The sequence below is a fragment of the Miscanthus floridulus genome, chromosome 13 (assembly GCF_019320115.1).
Source record: "Miscanthus floridulus cultivar M001 chromosome 13, ASM1932011v1, whole genome shotgun sequence".
In the NCBI taxonomy this organism is placed as follows: Eukaryota; Viridiplantae; Streptophyta; class Magnoliopsida; order Poales; family Poaceae; genus Miscanthus; species Miscanthus floridulus.
Genome location: NC_089592.1, coordinates 1,565,524 through 1,584,886, shown reverse-complemented (window position 1 = coordinate 1,584,886; position 19,363 = coordinate 1,565,524). Strand labels below are relative to the sequence as shown.

Genomic DNA, 19,363 nt, shown 5'->3' with positions numbered 1-19,363 from the left:
TTCTTAAATACTCCATCCGTTCCAAATTATAAGTCGCTTTGACTTTTTTTTGGTACATTTATTTTGCTATGCATCTAGATATGATAATATGTCTAGATAAATAGCAAAATAGATGGAAAAAAGTCAAAGCAACTTATAATTTAGAATGGAGGGAGGGAGTAAAAAAGATGAAACTGCCTTAATAACCACTTCTCAATCAGAAAGGAATATAATTTGAATGGTGTTGACAAGCAGATAAGATGTCCTACACCTTGAAAACATTCAACGTAGATGACAGAAATGCCACCCTTTGCATCCGCCCAACTATTCCAGATTCATTCGAGAATAAGATACTGGGCCCCAGAAAGCAAGGCCCGCTCGTTAATATAGTCCGTACATAGGTCCAAAACTGTGACGGAAGACGATTGACCATACATGGACCTTATCGGGCCTGTTGAACCAATTTAAGTAAAACAGTGACTCAGCTTTTGCTTTACTTTTGACACACAAAGGTCATGCACAACACTGATGATGAATGCATCAAAAGAAACACATTATGTCAACTGCATCCAAAGAAACACTTTGTCACCTGAGCTATGCCAGTATAGGCTTTGTATAATCACCTTCATTACAGCGAAGAAATGTACAGATCTCAAACAAGTGTACACTCCATATGGTTTTCATTTATAGCACAAACATGAAAAATAGCTGTAGTAACTAGTAAGGAATATGGGGTGTGGTTGCTATTTTCTTCAGGACAAAGTATTTGAATTCCTAAAGTATTACGGCTGCTGCTATGCTCCTTCAGCCACTAGGTATGGATTATGGAAGCATCGCCAGGTGACTATCACCCGGCAAGCAAGAAGAGCTAAACTTGATCCTCGAGACCATTTCTCCGTTGTCTGCATCAGGTGATCATTTGATGCATCCTCCTCCTCTCATGCCTTTTACCTGAAGAAAAGGTTGTCCATCTCGTCAGATGACGATATATACTCTGAGACGCCAAACGACTCGGAAGTTAGAAAAGATAGATCGGGCATTGCTTAATTCATACCATATAAAGTCAGTCAGTACAGGAGCAACATGGTAGATGCAGCACAATGGTATTTCATAAGCATTTATGTAAATCAAATGTTTCAGAACAAAAACTAACTAGCCAGTCACAGATGCATTTTGTAGACCACTCCTCAACCTTCTGAAATACAATAAATTGAGCAGAAGTTTTCCAAAGACTGATATTTTCAACAGAAAAAATGAAAAGCCTAGGAGAATACTGAAGGCGCATTGTTAGCCAAGTTGAACATACAGACCTTACAAGAAATATACATATTTGGCAGTGTGTTTAGTGCAGTTTTAGTCTTTTAGAACAGAAGCAAACTAGTACTATTGTAAGTGTTGTATTTTGCACTTGCAGAGTACAGTGTTCAGTAATCATAGCTCATCAGATAGTTAACGCTTGGAGTACTTACATATAAAACATAATAAACAACATACAAGAATTGCAACAGCCACAGGGATTAGGCATACTCTGCGTGCATAGTCCAGTAAGGAATCTAAAATGGTTTGACCCCAAATGGCTTAACAATGACAAGAATCATCTGTTAGGATTTTGGGGCCTAATTAATTAGGTGTTCCGTCTAACAAATTTGTCCAACTGAACTTTCAAAATCGATATAAGCCTGAACAACAGGACAAAACACAACAACAACTGCAGACCATGAGCTAACCAGGACAGAATGAAATGGGTAACATGTATCTCAATATATTCCCGTGATAATATGGAACTGGAAATATACCTGGGAGAAGCCGAGCTGCCAGGGAAACCGGTGAAAACATTGGAGTAAGACTTTGTCAGGTAAGCAAAGTTTGGCACCGGCTGCAATGCAGGCACACGCTCCCCTTTCTTCAGCAACTCCTCCAAATCCAGTCTTTGCAAGGTAAGCACGGCCCCGGTCTCTTTCCAAACAAATGCAAGCAGCCCATCCTGGAGGACAAACAATGAACCAGGCTTTGAGCCAGGGTATCTGAAGCCATACCCATTTGCAATGCCCTCTCCCGCGAAGCCTCTCTCGACATCAACATTTCGGGACTCCCCATCAGTCTGCCATGGAAAAGGCTCTGTTGATGGCTCGCCCATCCTCGCGATAAACATCGAAGACCCATTGGGATGGACAACATAGTGCGTTCCCTCCAACACCTTGGTCGCGATCAGCTGAAGCTTCCCCTCACTGTCCTCCTCGTATGAGAGGAGCAGGAAGAAGAGAGCCTTCTTGGGCTTGCATTCATCGTTTGGCCGCCCTGGCGGCCACCCGAATGTGCCTCCCCACAGGCCGGCGTACTCCCTTCCCGGCACGGGCGCCTGCACCGTGAGCTTGTAGAGCGCGAACCGGTTGTCATGCATGCTCGGCCACGAACGGTAAGTCGACAGCCGCATTCTTGCGCCGCGGAGGCTCAGCCCGACACTCTCACCGTCGTGTAGGAAGTCAGACAATGCCAGATGTTTGGCGTCCACATAGTCAGCCCTGGAATTTGCTGACACTGACCGTGTGACCATCTGCCGCAGGCCGTTCCTGAAATACCCCGCTACGGCTGAGAAGCTCCTCCGCAGGGGAATCCTGCGCCCACCGTCGGTCGGCGACGGCGTCGTCGCCTTCTTCTTGGCTTCCAGAAGGAGTCCCTGGACCTCCGGCGTGCGCACCATGCCCCCGGCGGCCTCCCTGTGCAGGCGCAGCATGGCCTCCCGGCGCTTGGCGAGCAGCGGGAGGTCGTCGTCGGAGCACGCGAAGAGCGGGGCGTCGACGAGGTCGGGCGGCAGCGTGACCCGGCAGGCGGAGACGAGGGAGTCGAGCAGGCGGCGGCGGTCGCCAAAGGAGAGGCGGGCGAAGCGCTGTAGGCTGGAGGAGGAGGAGGAGGCGAGCGGATCCCGGGCGGTGTGCGCCTCGAGGAAGATGACGTTGGCGTGGGGCTGGAGTGAGGCGAGGAGGCCAGGGAAGAGGTGTGCGTGGTGGTGGCCGTGGAGGAAGAGGAGCGCGGGGCGGCCGTGGGGGTCAGCGAGGAGCTCGAAGACGGGCGCCCAGCGGAGGCGCGGGGAGAGCTCCTGCGGGATGGCGCGGGCGGCGACGACGGAGAGGAAGCCCGGGACGGCGGCGACGAGGTTGCCGAGCTCCGGGTTCTGGTGCGCCCAGAGTCCCAGCAGCGGCGCGGCGGAGTGGAGGAAGCGGCAGACGGCGAGGGAGTCGCCCGCGGCGGCGGCGCGCCACGCCAGGAGGCGCGCCGGCGAGGGCAGCAGGCGGCGGCACTGCGCCAGCCACGCCTTGTCGGCGGAGAGCGCGCGGCGGAGGCGGCGCGACGCGCCGGAGAGCGCGAGGAGGTCGCGCGGCCGGAGGTGCGCCGAGATGAGCGCCAGCACGTCCTCCGGGAGCGAGAGGATGAGGTCCGCGCCGTCCCTGGCGACGGCGGCGAGCATCGTGGGGATCGGGGGGAAGGGGAGGGGAAGCTGCTTTGCTCTGCCTGCTCTGCTCGCTCAGATTTCTTCTTCCTCGCCCACCACGATACTTCCTCCTCCTCGTCGACTCGTACTCGTCGCAGTCGTCGTCGTCGTCGTGGCGTGGGACCAGTTATTAAAATTAAATAAATAAATAAATGAAAAAATTATTAATCCGGACGGCATCAGTCTCGTGTCCACTGCTTACCGCAGTGTGCTCCACTCCAACATCCAATGCGCACACACCACTGAAAGCTGCTATCAATACATGTTCGGTTCAACGAAAAAACGGCCGACGCTGATACTCTTTTTGAGTTTGTCCACCATACAACTGCGTGTTTTATGCAGTTTCAACACGTAAATTTTTTTATACCATAGAATTAAGATCCAACAGCTTTCATCCTCCTTCTACCTCTAGATAATCATAAACCACAAGATCATAGATCTATAAATCACAAAAAATAATTTTTTTATGCAAGGACAAAAGGACAAATCGAACGTCAGACGGACAGTCCTCTGGCTGCACGCGTATACACGTATAGGACGGGTGGTCCTTCGGTTGGCTAGCGCGCTGGTCCTCCGTGGGAGCCAAGTTGGTCATGTCACTGTGGGAGTGCACATGTATAGGCCGAGAAGACGGTTGAAAAGAGAGAGGAAGGGAGAGAAAAAATCCATGTGTTTTTTTATTAAAACACATATATGTTGTATAGCATTTCTGTTATTTTTTTATAAAAGAAAAATATTGTTATTTTATTAAAAAAATATAGTTGATAAATTTAAACGGATATGACCAATAACCCCTACCTAAGGTTGGTTGAAAAACTCGAAGCTCGTTAGTTCGCTCGGCTCGTGGCTGGCTCGACTCGGCTCGGCTCGGCTCGTTATGATAACGAGCCGAGCCGAGCCAAGATTTTAGCTCGTTAGCTATAACGAGCCAACTCGAGCCAGCTCGCGAGCCGCTCGTGAGCTAAACGAGCCAAGCTTTCAGGAAAAAAGTATCAAAATTTATATTAGTTTTTGTATTACTTCATATCTTGTACTTTACAATTGACGGGTACCTGATCTAGACCCTATAAATTGACGGGTAACTGGTCTAGATGTATTTCTTTTATATTATTATTATTCTTAAACTTTAGATAAATACAAATATTATATTTTATGTATTTTTTATATCTGGCTCGCAAGCTTAACGAGCCAGCTCGAGCTTTTAACGAGCCGAGCCGAGCTGGCTTTCTGGCTTGTTAGGATAACAAGCCGAGCCGAGCTAGCTCATTATCTTAACAAGCTAGAACGAGCTGAGCCGAGCCGAGCCAGCTCGTTATCCAGCCTTACCCCTACCTTTGGAATGGGATTTGCTTTCCTTCCACTTCCCCCCCTTAAGGTAGCATTTTTTAAAAATATATTGTTTTTGCGAATTACACAAACGCAGACGCTCAACACGCACGCACACTCACCCCTATAAATATAGGTATGCATACCCTATTTCTATGAGCACCTCCAAAAGATTGTGCTGGCATATCTCGAGATCAAAGAAGTCATCGCAGATGCCTCGCTGTCGACGGGAATGTCACATATCATTAAAAGCACAACGCTTTTAAATCCTGGAATAAATCCAGAAAAATACGAGCACCCATGCCAAGTCGAGGACTTGAACCTGGGTGATTGACGAAGTCACCACGGACGCCTCACTGTCGACAGGAACGTCGCCTGCCACTGAAAACACAACACCGTTAAATCCTGGAATAAATCCAGGAAAATACGAGCACCCATACCAAGTCGAGAACTTAAACTCGGATGAGCATGTTCCACTACAAGGAACATAACCAACTGAGGTCTAGGCTCATTTCGCAAAAAAATATTGTTACTAAAGTCTAGTAGTAAAATCAAGTATTATACTAATTTTTTTATTATTATATGGTACTACTTTTTATCTATGCTAGTACTATAATAAATTTTTTATTGTTATATGTTACCAATTTTTATCTATGCTATATATTATTTTTTTTTCAATTTCTTCTCATCTATATATTGGTTATCTAAGCCACTACTACATAGATTTCAGTGTCCAACTTTTTGCTTTGGTGAGACCTGACCTCCTCTCTCTCTCTCCTCTATATCAGCAAAAATACCGACTTTTCTTGGTTATAGAACAATTATTAGACTTACTCTTGTGGACTAATTATAAAACACTTTTGTAAGAATAACAATTTTTCGGTTGTAAATATCTTGATTCAAGAATGAAACATTTACTCCAAAATTCAAAAATTGCTTCACAAAGGCACAAAACGAGCTTTAGTTTTGGAGTAGCTGGCTCCTTAGTATGCAATATCATTCATTTAGTTTATTATACTAGGCCACCTAAACTAATGTGAGTCTGACAGTATCAAGTCCGTAGTTATTTTTGTTTGCCTTGGATTAAAACGTGCTTTTATTGTGTTTCATAGTGAATCATTTGAGTTCTTTGCTCTAAAATGCCTATAGCTGACCCTTATTTGACTTGCTCTAATTTCTTGTGAAATTAATTGAGTATTTTGTTTCTGCCTTCATACTTGTAAGATGGTTCCTTATCGGAGTGAAACTATATTTTTTATGTTCAATGAAATGCATTATGGATTCTTGAACTTTTTCCAAATTCCCATCTAGGTCCTTCAACTTTATAAGTGATTTATTGTAAGTTCACTTCAGGTCTAACTATGAACCTGTATTTTCACTTCGAATGAACCATTTGCAAAATTAAAGGTCCTAGTCTCCTAGATGATAACTTTGAGAGCTCATAGACCTAGAAAAGAATATGAGAAGAGTTTAGAGACCTATGATGCATTTCACTCTTTTTATATTTTTGCCCAAGCTAAAGATGTTTCCATGTACCTCGGGATTTAGGCTGGCCCCATAATTGCAATTGTCTTGCTCTTACTTGGTCCTAATATTAATAGTCATATGAACAGTAAAAAAGTAATGAAATGAAACCAATGCACACATATGGCTCGTTTGCTCCTCTTTTTTTTTTTTTGAGAGGTTTGCTCGTCTTTTTGAATATACACATATTCGTATACCTGGTGAACACCTGCTCGCTATGAACATTTTGTTGCATAATAACTTTTTTTGACGCAAAAAATGTGGGGGAGTTCCCCACGGTGTTGCATAATACTTTGACCAATTATTATGCATTTGTTAATATATATAAAAAAATCTTTAATGCATTCTATAGTAAGAACATAACTTTAATTTTGCGGCTTATATATACAAAATGCTTAGGGAGCCTTTGTTCACGGATTAGCGCTGTAGTGTAGTTGCTGAAATTTGTAGCTGCGGAACACACACAAGCTATTTTTTTAGTTATATATATCATCAACTGTACTGTTTTTTTGAATATTTTGTTTTGTTAGGAAAATTTTGAATATTTTGTACATCTCTGATGAACCTGGACATGATCGAGCATTGGTGGTGATTGAGGCCCAGAGAGAGCCCACGCGACCTTTTTCCAAGTGGCCAAGTTGATACCGGGCTGGATGGGCCGGCCCACCGTCGCCGCTAGTTCCTTTCGTTCGTTCTCCCCTCCCAGGCCCCGGCAGCCTCCTCTCCTCTCCTGGCTTTGTCCCCACCAGCCGCCATGGACGCCGGCGACGACGAGCCCCCCGTTCTCCTCGACCGCGCCGCCCGCGCCACCCGAGGCAAGAGGTCAGCTTCCCTCCCCGACCCCGATGCTTATTCTCCCCCGGCAGCTTGCTCCTGATTGAGATCGAAATCGTTCCTCTTTTTCAGGATAACCAAGCTTGTCGAGGACGAGGTCGAGCAGGATGAGGCTTTCTGGAGCCAAGAAGCCCTCAAGGATGTAGGTCGCAGACGGTTCCCACTCGTTCTTTTCCTTCCTTCTCTTGCCAGCACCGGATTGGTGCCGCTGCCGCAGCTACTGGGGGATTAGCTTAGGGTTCTTCTCATTTCTGACTTATGCTGTTTTGCGAGTTCCTCCTACCATGTACATACATACCGTTGTAGCGTGCTGCACTTGTCGTTCCTGATGTGTTGCCATTTCCTCGCAGGAGGAGAACGATGACAACTACGTGGAAGAGCAGGATGCTGGTGACGAATTCGACAGTGATTTTGGTGAAGATGTGAGTTCCCTTCATTCTCACTCTCCTCCTCTCCTCTTGGCCTATTATATTTGTGTTGTGTTCTTCCGTTTCTTTCTAGTTTAGCATCTCACTGAGTGTTCGAGCGCCTTATGTATGCCCATCTAACATCTCTGTATCTGCATAGGAATCTGAACCTGACGATGAGCCGGAAAAGGAAGAACGTGAGAGGTACACATGTTCCTTGCTGATAACCATGTTGGTAGATTTCATCATGTGAACCTGTTACGAATTCCCCTCCCATGTCCCAACCCCACTGCCAAGCAGACTACCTATCAAGAAACGGCTAATGTTTCCTGGCAAGACGCTGAGGAAGACCAATGTCAAGAAGAAGAAGGTGACCCCAAAACTAGAATATGACGCAAAAGCTGACAAGTCTGTGGATAAGCCGAGTTCGTCCACACAAGCAGATGTTCCTGATGAACTGGAGGCTGAGAAGACCATCCGGAAGTCAACTAGAACATCGGTCATCGTGAGACAAGCCGAAAGAGAAGCGATACGTGCTGAAAAAGAAGCAACGGCCAAGGTATGTACCTGTTTGCAAGCTCTCCACCGCTGGTATCAAATGTTGTAATTCCATTGAGCATTTGAGATACTTGTTTGGGACAAAATCTTGTGCTACTTGGATTAGTTTGTTGCTGTGGCATTGTTTGTAATTTGTGTTGGCTTATTTTTTACTCTCTGCTGTACCTTGCCAGCCAATTAAGAGGAAAAAGGAGGGAGAAGAAAAGCGGATGACGCAAGAGGAGATGCTTTTGGAAGCGGCTGAAACAGGTTTAGACTATGTTTCCCTTTTACCTTATCCAGAAATACATAGATGGAGTTTGCTAGCATCGGTTGTGTTGTGCCTTTTACATTTTATTCGTTTATTGTCTATGTTTCCAGAGATCATGAACATGAGAAATCTAGAACGTGTACTGGCTAGAGAGGAGGAAGTGAAGAAAAAAGCTGTTGTTCATAAGGACACTTATGAGGGTCCTGCAGTTCGTTTTTTCTCAAAAGATGGTAATTTCTTTACCGGATTATCATCACTCACTTGTTTGCAATATGAATTCTGAATTTAGAAAATTAGGAGTTCCTTACTTGATTATCAGTATTGTGCTCAATTAGGGGAATCACGTTTGGAATTCATAAACGGGGCAACATTTGGGTCTGAACTTTGTACAACATCACCCCCTTGTAAGTGCCACAGTTTCGTCAGTACTATATTATTTTTTCTTTGTTGCTAGCAGTTCCTTTGGGCAGGCCTGGTGCAAGCGGTAGAGTCTTACCGCCTGTGACCGGAAGGTCCTGGGTTCGAGTCGCGGTCTCCTCGCATTGCACAGGCGAGGGTAAGGCTTGCCACTAACACCCTTCCCCAGACCCCGCACAGAGCGGGAGCTCTCTGCACTGGGTACGCCCTTTTTTTTTTTGCTAGCAGTTCCTTTAAAATGTGTGTGTTCTTAGCAGTTTTGATTCAAATTTCTGTACAAGCCTTGGTCTTTCCGTAATACTTCTGTTTATCACAGATCCAGAGAAACCTGTTTGTGTGGTGACAGGACTTCCAGCCAAGTATGTTTTTGTGACCCCTGTTTATGGTATCCCTTCTTTGATCCTTGAAATCCACACGAGTCCCCCCCTGCTTTATTGTCTATATATATATATATTTCATTTCAGTACAAGTAATAAATTAGACAGACATGCATCCTTCAATGTTTTGTAGCTGCATTATCTTTGAGTATGGTTTTATATGTTCTGGATCACTCAGATCCTACCACTACCAGTGCGTGTATGATCTGAAAACCTTGAGACATTTGTATTAGATATTTTCCCACTAACCATGCAAACAAGTTCAAGTGAGCTACCTGGCCGTAGTAGGGTGCTCTTCATTTAGAATTTTGAAATGCTATGGCAGAAGTAAACTTGAGGCAGGACTACATAACCAATTTAAGTATTATAAGCAGTTTACACTAGACTCTTGAGGACATTTATGCTTATCCGAGGCTTACTTCCTGTAGATACCGTGATCCGAAGACAGGGCTGCCTTATGCAACTATGGAAGCATTTAAAAAAATCCGGGAGAGGTACAGTTTCTTTCTTCTCTTAGATTCCTACTTTGCTCTGGCAGCTAGTCGTAAACCACTTGCCTGCTATGTTTCTTAAGCAAAATACTGCTTACTATCTGAATGTGCAATCGAAACATGCTAACATCTCTTCAACCGATCCATGCATTCAGTTTCCTGAAAGAGGAGGCTGATAGAAAGAGGCCGAACATGTCGAATATGGGAGAGCTTTTCGAATCAATAACTGGTGAACATTTGATGCCTAAGAAGAGAAGGGTTGAAATAAGGTCTCCGAACATATCAGGAGGCTCGAGGCACGGAGGACGCTTCTGGCGAATACCTGCTCTTGATATGGTGGACGAGGACTAACGAGACAGATGGTGACTTCAGATGAGCCTGATAGAAAGATGCCCATGAATTTTGCTGTCCTATTGACTTGAGGTTGTATTTGGCTCACTACAGTACTACTTGCATTTGAATTGTTTTTATGTGACGTTTCTAGAGTGTATGGTTGATTGGTGGTCGCTGAATGATGCCGCAGCCGTCTGTTGCTACACTCTTTGACTTCTAGCTTGCAGTGGTCGTTGCTGTTGGCCGAAGCAGAAGCATGTATTCGTGCAATTTGTTTGATCATCCTATTATTTCACCATCCAAATCCGATGTCAACCTGTTTTTATAAATCGATTCTTCTTCTCGTGCTAAGTTTTTTTTCCCAATCATACATTACCATTTTTAATAGGAACTCGAGCTATCCAAGGTTAAGAGCAAAGTACATGCAGGAGTTGAAACGTAGTAAACATTCTGCGGCGTGGCTGGGATAAGCACCTGCGTGTTCGCCTGCATCTGTTGTTCACCGGCCGCCGGAGTTCCGGTTGCGGTTCCTTTCCCCTGTCTCGCGTCCGGCTTTGGTCCGCGCTGCCGGCTAGGGTTGCAGGGCTGGCGGCCGGGATGGCCGCGCTGGTGGCCGGGAAGGGCTCGCCGGCGGTCGTCCCTGACTCTGTTGCCCTGGGGCGGCTGTCGAAACCTTAGGGGCCCAGCCTTCGAACCCCTGTACCGTAATAGGCTCAGCGCCTAGTTCCTTCATCTGAAAGGAATAGGGCGGGGGGAATATCTTCCCCATCGGCTCGGCAACGGCTGGCGCGCCTTTTGAGGCGGTTTTCTGGGGAGACGGAACGACGCCTGCTGCCGCAGCGGTCGGGCGCGACGTGGTGTTAGCGGATGGGACGCAACTGTTCCCGCAATTAATGCGAAAAAGGTGGGCGCGTGGGCGGTAAAATCGGATCGGGGTTAACCGCGCCGGATCCGGGGGAAACTTCCCCGATTTCATCGCCCGTCCGTTTTGCCTTTACCCTGCATAAATACGCAAAGAGCCTCGCCCCTCCTCACTTTACCTTGGCTGCGTTAGCTCTGCCCCCATCGAGCCATCGCTAGAGCAGCGGGCGCCGGGAAGAAGAAGGGAGAAGAGCGAGCCAGGGCGAGAGCGAGAGAGAGAGAGAGAGAAACTCACCGCCGCATACGATCCCTCCACCGCACTCATGGCCGGCGACATTGTTGTCATCGAGGCGGACCCTTGGGATCCATCTGACATCACCGCGGAGATGCTTCAGTCGCTCGTCGACGGTGGACTCCTTCGTCCGGTGATGGACCCCAACAGGCCGGAGTGGATTGCTCCGTCGGGCGAGCCGGAGTCGAGGCCTCGCGACGGTTACGTCGTGAGCTTCGTCTCCTTTCACGAGCGCGGCCTCGGCGTCCCGGTGGATCGGTTCATGCGGGCGCTCCCGCACTACTATGGCGTGGAGCTCCACAACTTCAACCCAACTCCATCGCACAGGCGGCCATCTTCGTCGCTGTCTGCGAGGGGTACTTGGGGATTGCTCCCCATTGGGAGTTGTGGCTCCATCTCTTCCGGGCGGGGCATACCACTAAGCCGACGGGCATGAGGAAAGCGGTGAGGGCCAGTGGCTGCACTCTCCAAGTGCGCCAGGACCGCCAGCACCTCTACATCCCGGCCTAGCTCGCGTCATCCAATCGTCGATGGTACACGAGCTGGTTCTATCTTCGCAACGACGACAGAGGACTTCCCCCCAACACTGGGTGGATTGTGGGGAGCTGCCCAGAGAGGTGGAAGTACGGCGTCCCGAGGGAGGATCAGCCTAAGCTGCAGCCGCTTCTGGAGGGGCTGGAGAGGCTGCGGGGCCGTGGCCTTACCGCAACCGTGGTCGTGGCTGCCTTCCACCGCCGGAGGGTGCTGCCGCTGATGGCTCAGCGGCGGCGCCTGTTCGAGATGAGGCCGGGTGAGCCAAATGAGGGCAACTGGATGTCCTCCTCCGCCCTTTCCGATGAGGAAATTCTTTGTCGGGTGGGGGAGACGGTGGAGAAGAAGCTGAGGGGCGGCAACCTGACCCCCATCGCGATGCGCCTGTCGTGGGGGTTCCTCTCGCTGGTAAGTCGTGCGCCGCTGCAGCCCCCGAGCCTCCTCTGTTTCTCCTTACTTCTCGTTCCCTTTTGCGCGTTCGCCGTTCCTACAGGGGATGAGGGACGTGCGCGCCTCTCCACCGCCCGTTCCCGAGGACGCGAGGCGGTGGGCGATCAACCGGGCGCACGCTGAGGCGCAGAAAAAGCGGAAGCACGCTAAGGTGGCGAAGCGCACGAAGAAGATCCTCGCGTGTGAGGAACTGGATAAGCGCCACCGGTAGCAAAGGAAGGATGGCCTCCCGTTGGAGGAATCCCCGTCGCCGTCGCTATCGACGGAGGCCTCGGACGGGGATGACAAGGGCGAGATGGGGCGGGGTCCCCTAGACCATCTCCCTGACGTAGGGGAGACGGTGCTCGGGGCGTCGGCCAGCAGCCCGGCGCTCCCAGGAGGAGGAGGAGCAGACCCGGGGTCGACAATTGCCCACTCCGGGGCCGAGGCTGACACGCCTGAGGCGCGGGCGTTGGGCAAACGCGCCGTCAGCCCGGTGGGCTCGGCGGTAGCGGTGGAGCAGGTGGCGGTGGAGACGACGCAACTGCCCCCGTAGAGGACCGAGGGGGCACCGGGGTCCGTTGAGGACCAACCGGCGCCGATGAACACAGAGGCCGTGCCTCTGCCGCCGCCACCACCTTTGCGGACAAGGGTCGCCGTGCCAAAGCGGTTGCCGCCCTGCTCGAGGTAGGTGTATATTTGGTGGGGTCGCAGTGCTTTCCGTTTGTTCTTTTGTCTTGTGCTGACCCTGTAAACGTTTTGTCCTTAGCCGGAAGCGACCTGCGGAGGTGCCTACCTTGGCGCCCCTTAAAGCGCTCAAGGTTAACCCTAGCTCCACCGCCCACTGGGTGGCAGAGGCGCAAGCCGCCCTACAACGTGGCGCAGCGTCGGCGAGGGTCGACCCGAAGGAGTCGGCCACCCAAGGAGGGGCTGCTGAGGTGGCCCTGACATAGGAGGGAGAGGGAGCACCTCCGCCCCGCGATGGCGAGGCCCGTGGGTCGGATGCGGCCGAGGTTCCTTTGGCTACCGAGGCCACCGGGATTGAGGTCCCCGGGGTTTCACATGCTGGGGTGACGGAGGCCGTGGCGCCTAGGACCATTGAGGCCGCTGCGGCAGGCACCGGAGCCCTGATGACCACCGAGGCCATGATGGTGGAGGCCGGAGCCCTCGAGACCACCGAGGCCACGATGGCAGAGGCCGAAGCCCCTGGGACCGCTGAGGCTGTCGTGATCATGGCGAGGCTGCCGGCCCAGGAAGTGGAGATGAAGGCGACGGAGGCCTCGGTGGCACCCTTGGTTCAAGGCCCGCCATTGTTGCGGGAAAGCACCTGGGTGGTGGAGGTCCTTCCGATCTCCTCCAACGATACTTCCTGGGCGTAGGAGATGGCCGGCGCTGAGGTGGCCGGTGTCATGGAATAGCCGGTTCCAACCCCGGGCGAGGGAAGCTCGGCCCTCGCGCGAGTACGACTCGAGCCTCACGGGTGGGATCACCCGCGTGTCCTATGGCAGAGCCGAGACGACCCTGGGGCGGAGCCTCTGTTTGCCCTCGAGGACGCGGTCGAGGGAGGTCGCTGGGACATGTTCGAGCAGTACCACCAGCTGGCAGAGCGGTCATTACAAACGGCACTATCCATGGTGGCCAACGATCTGCCCAGAGTCGCCCAGGTTCGTGCTTTCTTTTCTCATGCGATGGTCTTTTTCTGAGTTTTCTTTGTAGGGATTGACCCCTGTTCTGTTTCCCCCAGGAGCTCGAGACCCGGTCTCTTGGGAAGTTGGTCTTTCTCCAGCGGGAGAGGGACGTCTAGGACTAGCTTCAGCGGCAGAAGGGCCTTCTTGCAGGCGCCAACGAGCTCCTGTCGGTGCGGAGCGCAGAGGTGGAGGACCTCTGCCTTCGTTGTGCCGACGCGAAGGTCGAGGTGGCCACGGCTCAGGAGCAGGTCGCCCCTCTGGCGGCGCGGGTCAAGGAGTTGGAGGAGGAGCTCACCCGCGTGGCTAGTGATCGGGATGCCTTCAGGTCTCGAGCCAAAGAAGCCACGACCTCGGGCAAGGCTCTTGCTGGGCAGCTAGGAGCGGAACAGAGTGCGCACCAGCTGACAAAAGGCGTTTTGGATGAGGCCCTTGCAGCGGCTGAGGCCTCACGAATCGAGGCTGTGGTTTGGAGGGGAAAGGCCGAGGGTGAGTCCTAGTCCCCTCGTTTTATTTTCTTTTCCTTATGTTCACTCCCTAACTTCCTGGTGTGACACAGAGCTGGGGAGTGAAGCTTTTAGGGTGGCCGAGGCTTCTCGAGTCAAGGCTCAGCGCCTAAAGGAGAAAGCCGAGGCCTTTTGGGTCGAGGCCCGACACTAGGAGCTTAAGGCCAAGGGTGAGTTCCGTAGGCTTCCGTCCCTATTTAGCTTGTTTTTCCTCTCGCTCAACCCCATTTTGTTTTCTATGGTGCAGAGTCGGAGGTGGAGGTCACCCGGGCGGCCGAGGCTTCCGTCGCGGTGCAGACGGTGCTCAAGACCGAGATCAAGGAGCACAACGCGCTGAAGGGTGCCGCCCGTGCCGCCTGCGAGGCCCTGGTGGTCGAGGGGGTTCAGTCAGGCAGCTCCCTTGGGAGCCGTCTGATTGCACTGAGCAGTCAAGTGCGTGAGCGGCTTCGAGGAGCGCTGCATATGGGCGTCAAGCGCGCACTGGCCGTCATCGCCTCGAACTATGTTGGTGTTGACCTCCAAGCCATCAGTGATGGCTACGTCTTGCCCGATGATGCCGATGAGGCCGATGAGGTGGTGACGAAGCTATTGGAGGCGGCAGAAGGCCCTGGCATGACGCTGGCAACGTTGTTTGAAGAGGAGGTGGTCCCTCCCCCGCCGTCTGCCGATGCCGGAGGCCTTGAGCCGTGACCTGGGCCCGAGAGGCCATGTAAATAGAATAGGAATTAACTATGTATCGTAATGTTTGTGGCCATGGAGGCCTTTCTTTTTGAAGTACTCATGTTTCTTTAATTGTTTGTCTTGTGTTTCCGAGCCTCTGCCCTCTTGTTGTCTCTGATTAGATTTCTTCGCAAAAAACCTCCTTGGAGCCTAAGCCGTCCCCTGGGCGAAAGGTGGTGAGGGAGCACCGTAGCCTGGAGGCCTAGGTCGTCTCGTGACTCTACCGGCCTTCTGGCCCTGAGACGGGCTTTTGGTCCTTCGGTTTTTCGCAACCGATTCGTCAGAGCGTGCTAGAGGGTTTGGCGTAGGATTTTTTTTTCGAAAAACGACTAAAAAATGGTGCGTGGGACTTAGGGGGGAATCCCCCATCTAGCCCCCGAGGGAGATTCGATTCTGCGAAGGCAGAGCCGAGTTTCCCTTACAGTGTCATCGTATTGCCAAGACCCACGATGGGCTCGAGGGGGTTTCTCGAAAAATTAGAACAACTAAAGAACGCTTTTTAATTGTATTCCGAGAAACAATATATACAATGCTTGGAATTTTAAGGGTAAAAGCGACGTAGCTGTTCTATATTCCAAGCATTGGTGAAGATTTCGCCCTTTTCGTTGGCTAGCTTGTAGGTCCCGGGCTTCAGCACTTGGGCGATGATGTACGGTCCTTCCCATGGTGCCCATGGTGGGGTCAGCTTGTGGTGGCCCTTGTTGCTCTGTGCCAGCCTCAACACCAGGTCACCTACCTTCAAGTCTCGGCCTCGGATGCGCCGGGCCTAATAGCACCATAGGGTCTGCTAGTATTTAGCCAAGTGCAGTAGTGTGATGTCTCGGGCTTCCTCCAGTTGGTCGAGGGCGTCCTCTCGGGTGGTGCGGTTGCTTCGTTCGTTATAGGCCTATAGCCTTGGGGAACCATATTCCAAGTCAGTGGGGAGGATGGCCTCGGCCCCATAGACCAAGAAGAAAGGCGTGAACCCCATGGCTCGGCTTGGAGTGTTCCTCAGGCTCCAGATGACCGATGGGAGTTCGGCGAGCCATTTCTTGCCAAACTTCCTCAACCGGTTGTGAATTCTTAGCTTGAGGCCTTGTAAGATCATGCCATTGGCACGTTCTACTTGGCCATTGGTCCTTGGGTGTCCTACGGCCGACCAGGCCACACAGATGTGGTGGTCGTCGCAGAACGTCAAGAATTTTTTGCCGGTGAACTGTGTCCCGTTGTCGGTGATGATGGTGTTAGGGATCCCAAACCTATGGATAATGTCAGTGAAGAACAGCACTACTTGCTCGGATTTGATTCGATTGATCGGACGAGCCTCGATCCATTTGGAGAACTTGTCGATTGCTACCAGTAGATGGGTGCAGCCCCTGGGGGCCTTTTGTAGAGGCCCGACCATGTCGAGCCCCCACACGGCGAACGACCACGTAATGGGGATGGTTTGGAGGGCTAGGGCCGGGAGGTGCGTCTACCAAGCATAGTACTGGCATCCCTCGCAGGAGCGTACTAGCTTGGTGGCATCGGCAACCACCGTTGGCCAGTAGAACCCTTGACGGAAGGCGTTTCTGACGAGCGTCCGAGGCGCCGCATGGTGCCCGCAGGCCCCTACGTGCAAGTCCCAAAGCAGGGCTCGGCCTGCCTCGGCGGTGATGCATCGTTGGAGGACACGTGGCATCGGCAACCACCGTTGGCCAGTAGAACCCTTGACGGAAGGCGTTTCTGACGAGCGTCCGAGGCGCCGCATGGTGCCCGCAGGCCCCTACGTGCAAGTCCCAAAGCAGGGCTCGGCCTGCCTCGGCGGTGATGCATCGTTGGAGGACACCAGAGGGACTTCGCCTGTACAATTCACCATTGTAGAGGACGTAAGTCTTGCCTCGCCGCGCAAGTCGTTGGGCTTTGGTCCGGTCACTAGGAAGCTCCCCCCGAGCAAGCCAATCAAGGAACAGGGTTCGCCAATCCACATCCTGGTCAGTCTGGGGAGGCTTGGTGTTGACTTCCATGACCTCGGGCTTGGTCGAGAGAGTCTCGGCGGCAGAGGGGGTGTCGAGCCCCATGGTGGTTTCGACCGGTGGGCCCTCTTCCGTTGCCGAGGCGTAGTCGATGGAAGGCTTGTGGAGGTCCCTGGCAAAGACGTTCGGGGGGACCGGAGCCCGTGCCAAGGCCATCTTTGCCAGTTCGTCCGCGGCCTCGTTGTATTTCTGTGTGATGTGGTTGAGCTCGAGACTGTCGAACTTGTCTTCCAGGCGGCGTACCAGCTTGCAGTACGCCTCCATTTTGGGGTCGAGGCAGTTTGACTCCTTCATGACTTGATCGACGACGAGCTGCGAGTCGCCCCGGATGTCGAGACGCCATACTCCAAGTTCGATGGCGATCAGTAGGCCATTGACGAGGGCCTCATATTCAGCTGCGTTGTTGGAGGTGGCAAAATGGAGCCGAACCATGTAGCGCATGTGTACTCTGAGGGGTGAGATGAAGAGCAGACCCACGCCTGCCTCGGTCTTGGTCAGAGACCCATCGAAGTACATGGTCCAGCATTCTGTCTGGACTTGAGCAGGTGGCAATTGGGTGTCGGTCCACTCAGCCACAAAATCAGCCAAGACCTGAAACTTTATTGCTTTTCGAGGCGCAAAGGTCAGGGCTTCCCCCATGAGTTCGACGGCCCACTTGGCTATCCTACCCGAAGCCTCCCGATTATGGATTATCTCTCCTAGGGGGAAAGATGACACCACAATTACTGGGTGAGACTCGAAGTAGTGACGCAGCTTGCGTCGAGCCAAGACTATGGCGTAGATCAACTTCTGGATGTGGGGGTATCATGTTTTGGTCTCGAAGAGTACTTCGCTGATGAAGTAGACAGGTCGTTGGATGGGTAGAGCATGCCCCTCTTCCTGCCTCTCTACTACTACAGCAGCGCTGGCCACTTGGGTCGTTGCGGTGCCGTAGAGTAAGAGGGCCTTGTCTCTGGCCAGTGGTACTAGGACAGGAGGATTGGTGAGCAGTGCTTTGAGCTTGGCGAGGGCTTCTTTGGCCTTGGGGGTCCAGGAAAAGCGTTCGGATTTTCTCAAGAGGCGGTACAGAGGCAAGCCTTTTTCGCCGAGGCGCGAGATGAAGCGACTCAAGGCCGCAAGGCATCCCATGACCCTCTGCACTCCCTTGAGGTCTTTGATTGGTCCCATGCTAGTTACGGCCAAGACCTTCTCTGGGTTGGCTTCGATGCCATGTTCCGAGACTATGAATCCCAAGAGCATGCCTCGGGGGACCCCGAACACACTTCTCGTGATTGAGCTTGATGCCCTTCTCTCTAAGGCATTTGAAGGCTATCTTTAAGTCGTCGACGAGATCCTCGGCCTTTCTGGTCTTGACCACGATGTCGTCCACATAGGCCTCAATGGTTCGCCTAATGTGGTCGCCAAAGACCTGGGTCATGCACCGCTGGTACGTGGCCCCTGCGTTTATGAGGCCAAAAGGCATAGTCACGTAGCAGTACATGCCGAATGGGGGTGATGAAAGAAGTCGCAAGCTGGTCGGACTTTTTCATCTTGATTTGATGGTAATCAGAATATGTATCAAGGAAAGACAGGGTCTCCCACCCCGCAGTGGAGTCAACGATCTGATCGATTTGAGGTAATGGGAAGGGGACTTTTGGATAGACTTTATTCAAACCGATGTAGTCTACACACATCCTCCATTTCCCATTTTTCTTCTTGACTAACATGGGGTTAGCCAACCACTTCGGGTGGGACACTTCCTTGATGAACCTGGCCGCCAAGAGTTTCTGCACCTCCTCGCCGATGGCCCTACGCTTTTCCTCGTCGAATCGGCGTAGGCGTTGCTTCACCGGTCTAGAGCCGGCCTGGATGTCCAAGGCGTGCTCGGCGACCTCCCTTGGTATGCCCGGCATGTCCGAGGGACTCCATGTGAACATGTCAGCATTTGCACGGAGGAAGTCGACGAGCACGGCCTCCTATTTGATGTCGAGGGTGGTGCTGATCCTTAGCGCCCGGTCGTCGAGGTAGGCGGGGTCGGCCGGGACGAGCTTGATGGCCTCCGCGGGCTCGAACGCCCCTGCACGACGCTTGGAGTCAGGCGCCTCACCACCGAGTTGGTCGAGGTTGGCGATGAGGGTCTCGGCCTCCACGAGAGCCTCGACGTACTCGATGCACTCGACGTCGCAGTCGTATGCATGTTCGTACGTGGACTCAATCGTGATGACACCGTTGGGACCCGGCAACTTGAGCTTGAGGTAGGTATAGTTGGGGACTGCCATGAACTTGGCGTAGCACGGTCGCCCCAGGATGACGTGGTAGGTTCCCCTGAACCCGACCACCTCGAAGGTAAGGACCTCATTGCGGTAGTTGGAGGGGGTGC

The 19,363-nt window shown here is 51.8% G+C and overlaps 2 protein-coding genes across 4 annotated transcripts; one reads left to right on the top strand and one right to left on the bottom strand.

Annotated features, from left to right (window-relative positions):
- Positions 1 to 479: 479 nt before the first annotated feature.
- Positions 480 to 3,546, bottom strand: LOC136500442 (F-box protein At5g39450-like). Of its 2 annotated transcripts, none has more exons than XM_066495793.1 (2): positions 1,776 to 3,546; positions 480 to 973 (listed from the first exon to the last, which is right to left on the bottom strand). In XM_066495793.1, exons 1-2 carry the CDS (start codon positions 3,443 to 3,445, stop codon positions 955 to 957), a joined length of 1,689 nt encoding a protein of 562 aa, XP_066351890.1. In that variant the 5' UTR covers positions 3,446 to 3,546; the 3' UTR covers positions 480 to 954. The 2 variants fall into 2 exon arrangements, with proteins under 2 accessions (XP_066351890.1, XP_066351891.1); XM_066495794.1 differs by having other exon boundaries at positions 488 to 930.
- Positions 3,547 to 7,012: 3,466 nt separating this feature from the next.
- Positions 7,013 to 10,284, top strand: LOC136500694 (SWR1 complex subunit 2-like). Of its 2 annotated transcripts, none has more exons than XM_066496104.1 (11): positions 7,013 to 7,141; positions 7,226 to 7,295; positions 7,504 to 7,575; positions 7,721 to 7,764; positions 7,861 to 8,119; positions 8,292 to 8,367; positions 8,479 to 8,598; positions 8,704 to 8,772; positions 9,102 to 9,144; positions 9,591 to 9,656; positions 9,809 to 10,284. In XM_066496104.1, exons 1-11 carry the CDS (start codon positions 7,074 to 7,076, stop codon positions 10,002 to 10,004), a joined length of 1,083 nt encoding a protein of 360 aa, XP_066352201.1. In that variant the 5' UTR covers positions 7,013 to 7,073; the 3' UTR covers positions 10,005 to 10,284. The 2 variants fall into 2 exon arrangements, with proteins under 2 accessions (XP_066352201.1, XP_066352202.1); XM_066496105.1 differs by having other exon boundaries at positions 9,102 to 9,170; positions 9,809 to 9,951.
- The last annotated feature ends 9,079 nt before the right edge of the window (positions 10,285 to 19,363 follow it).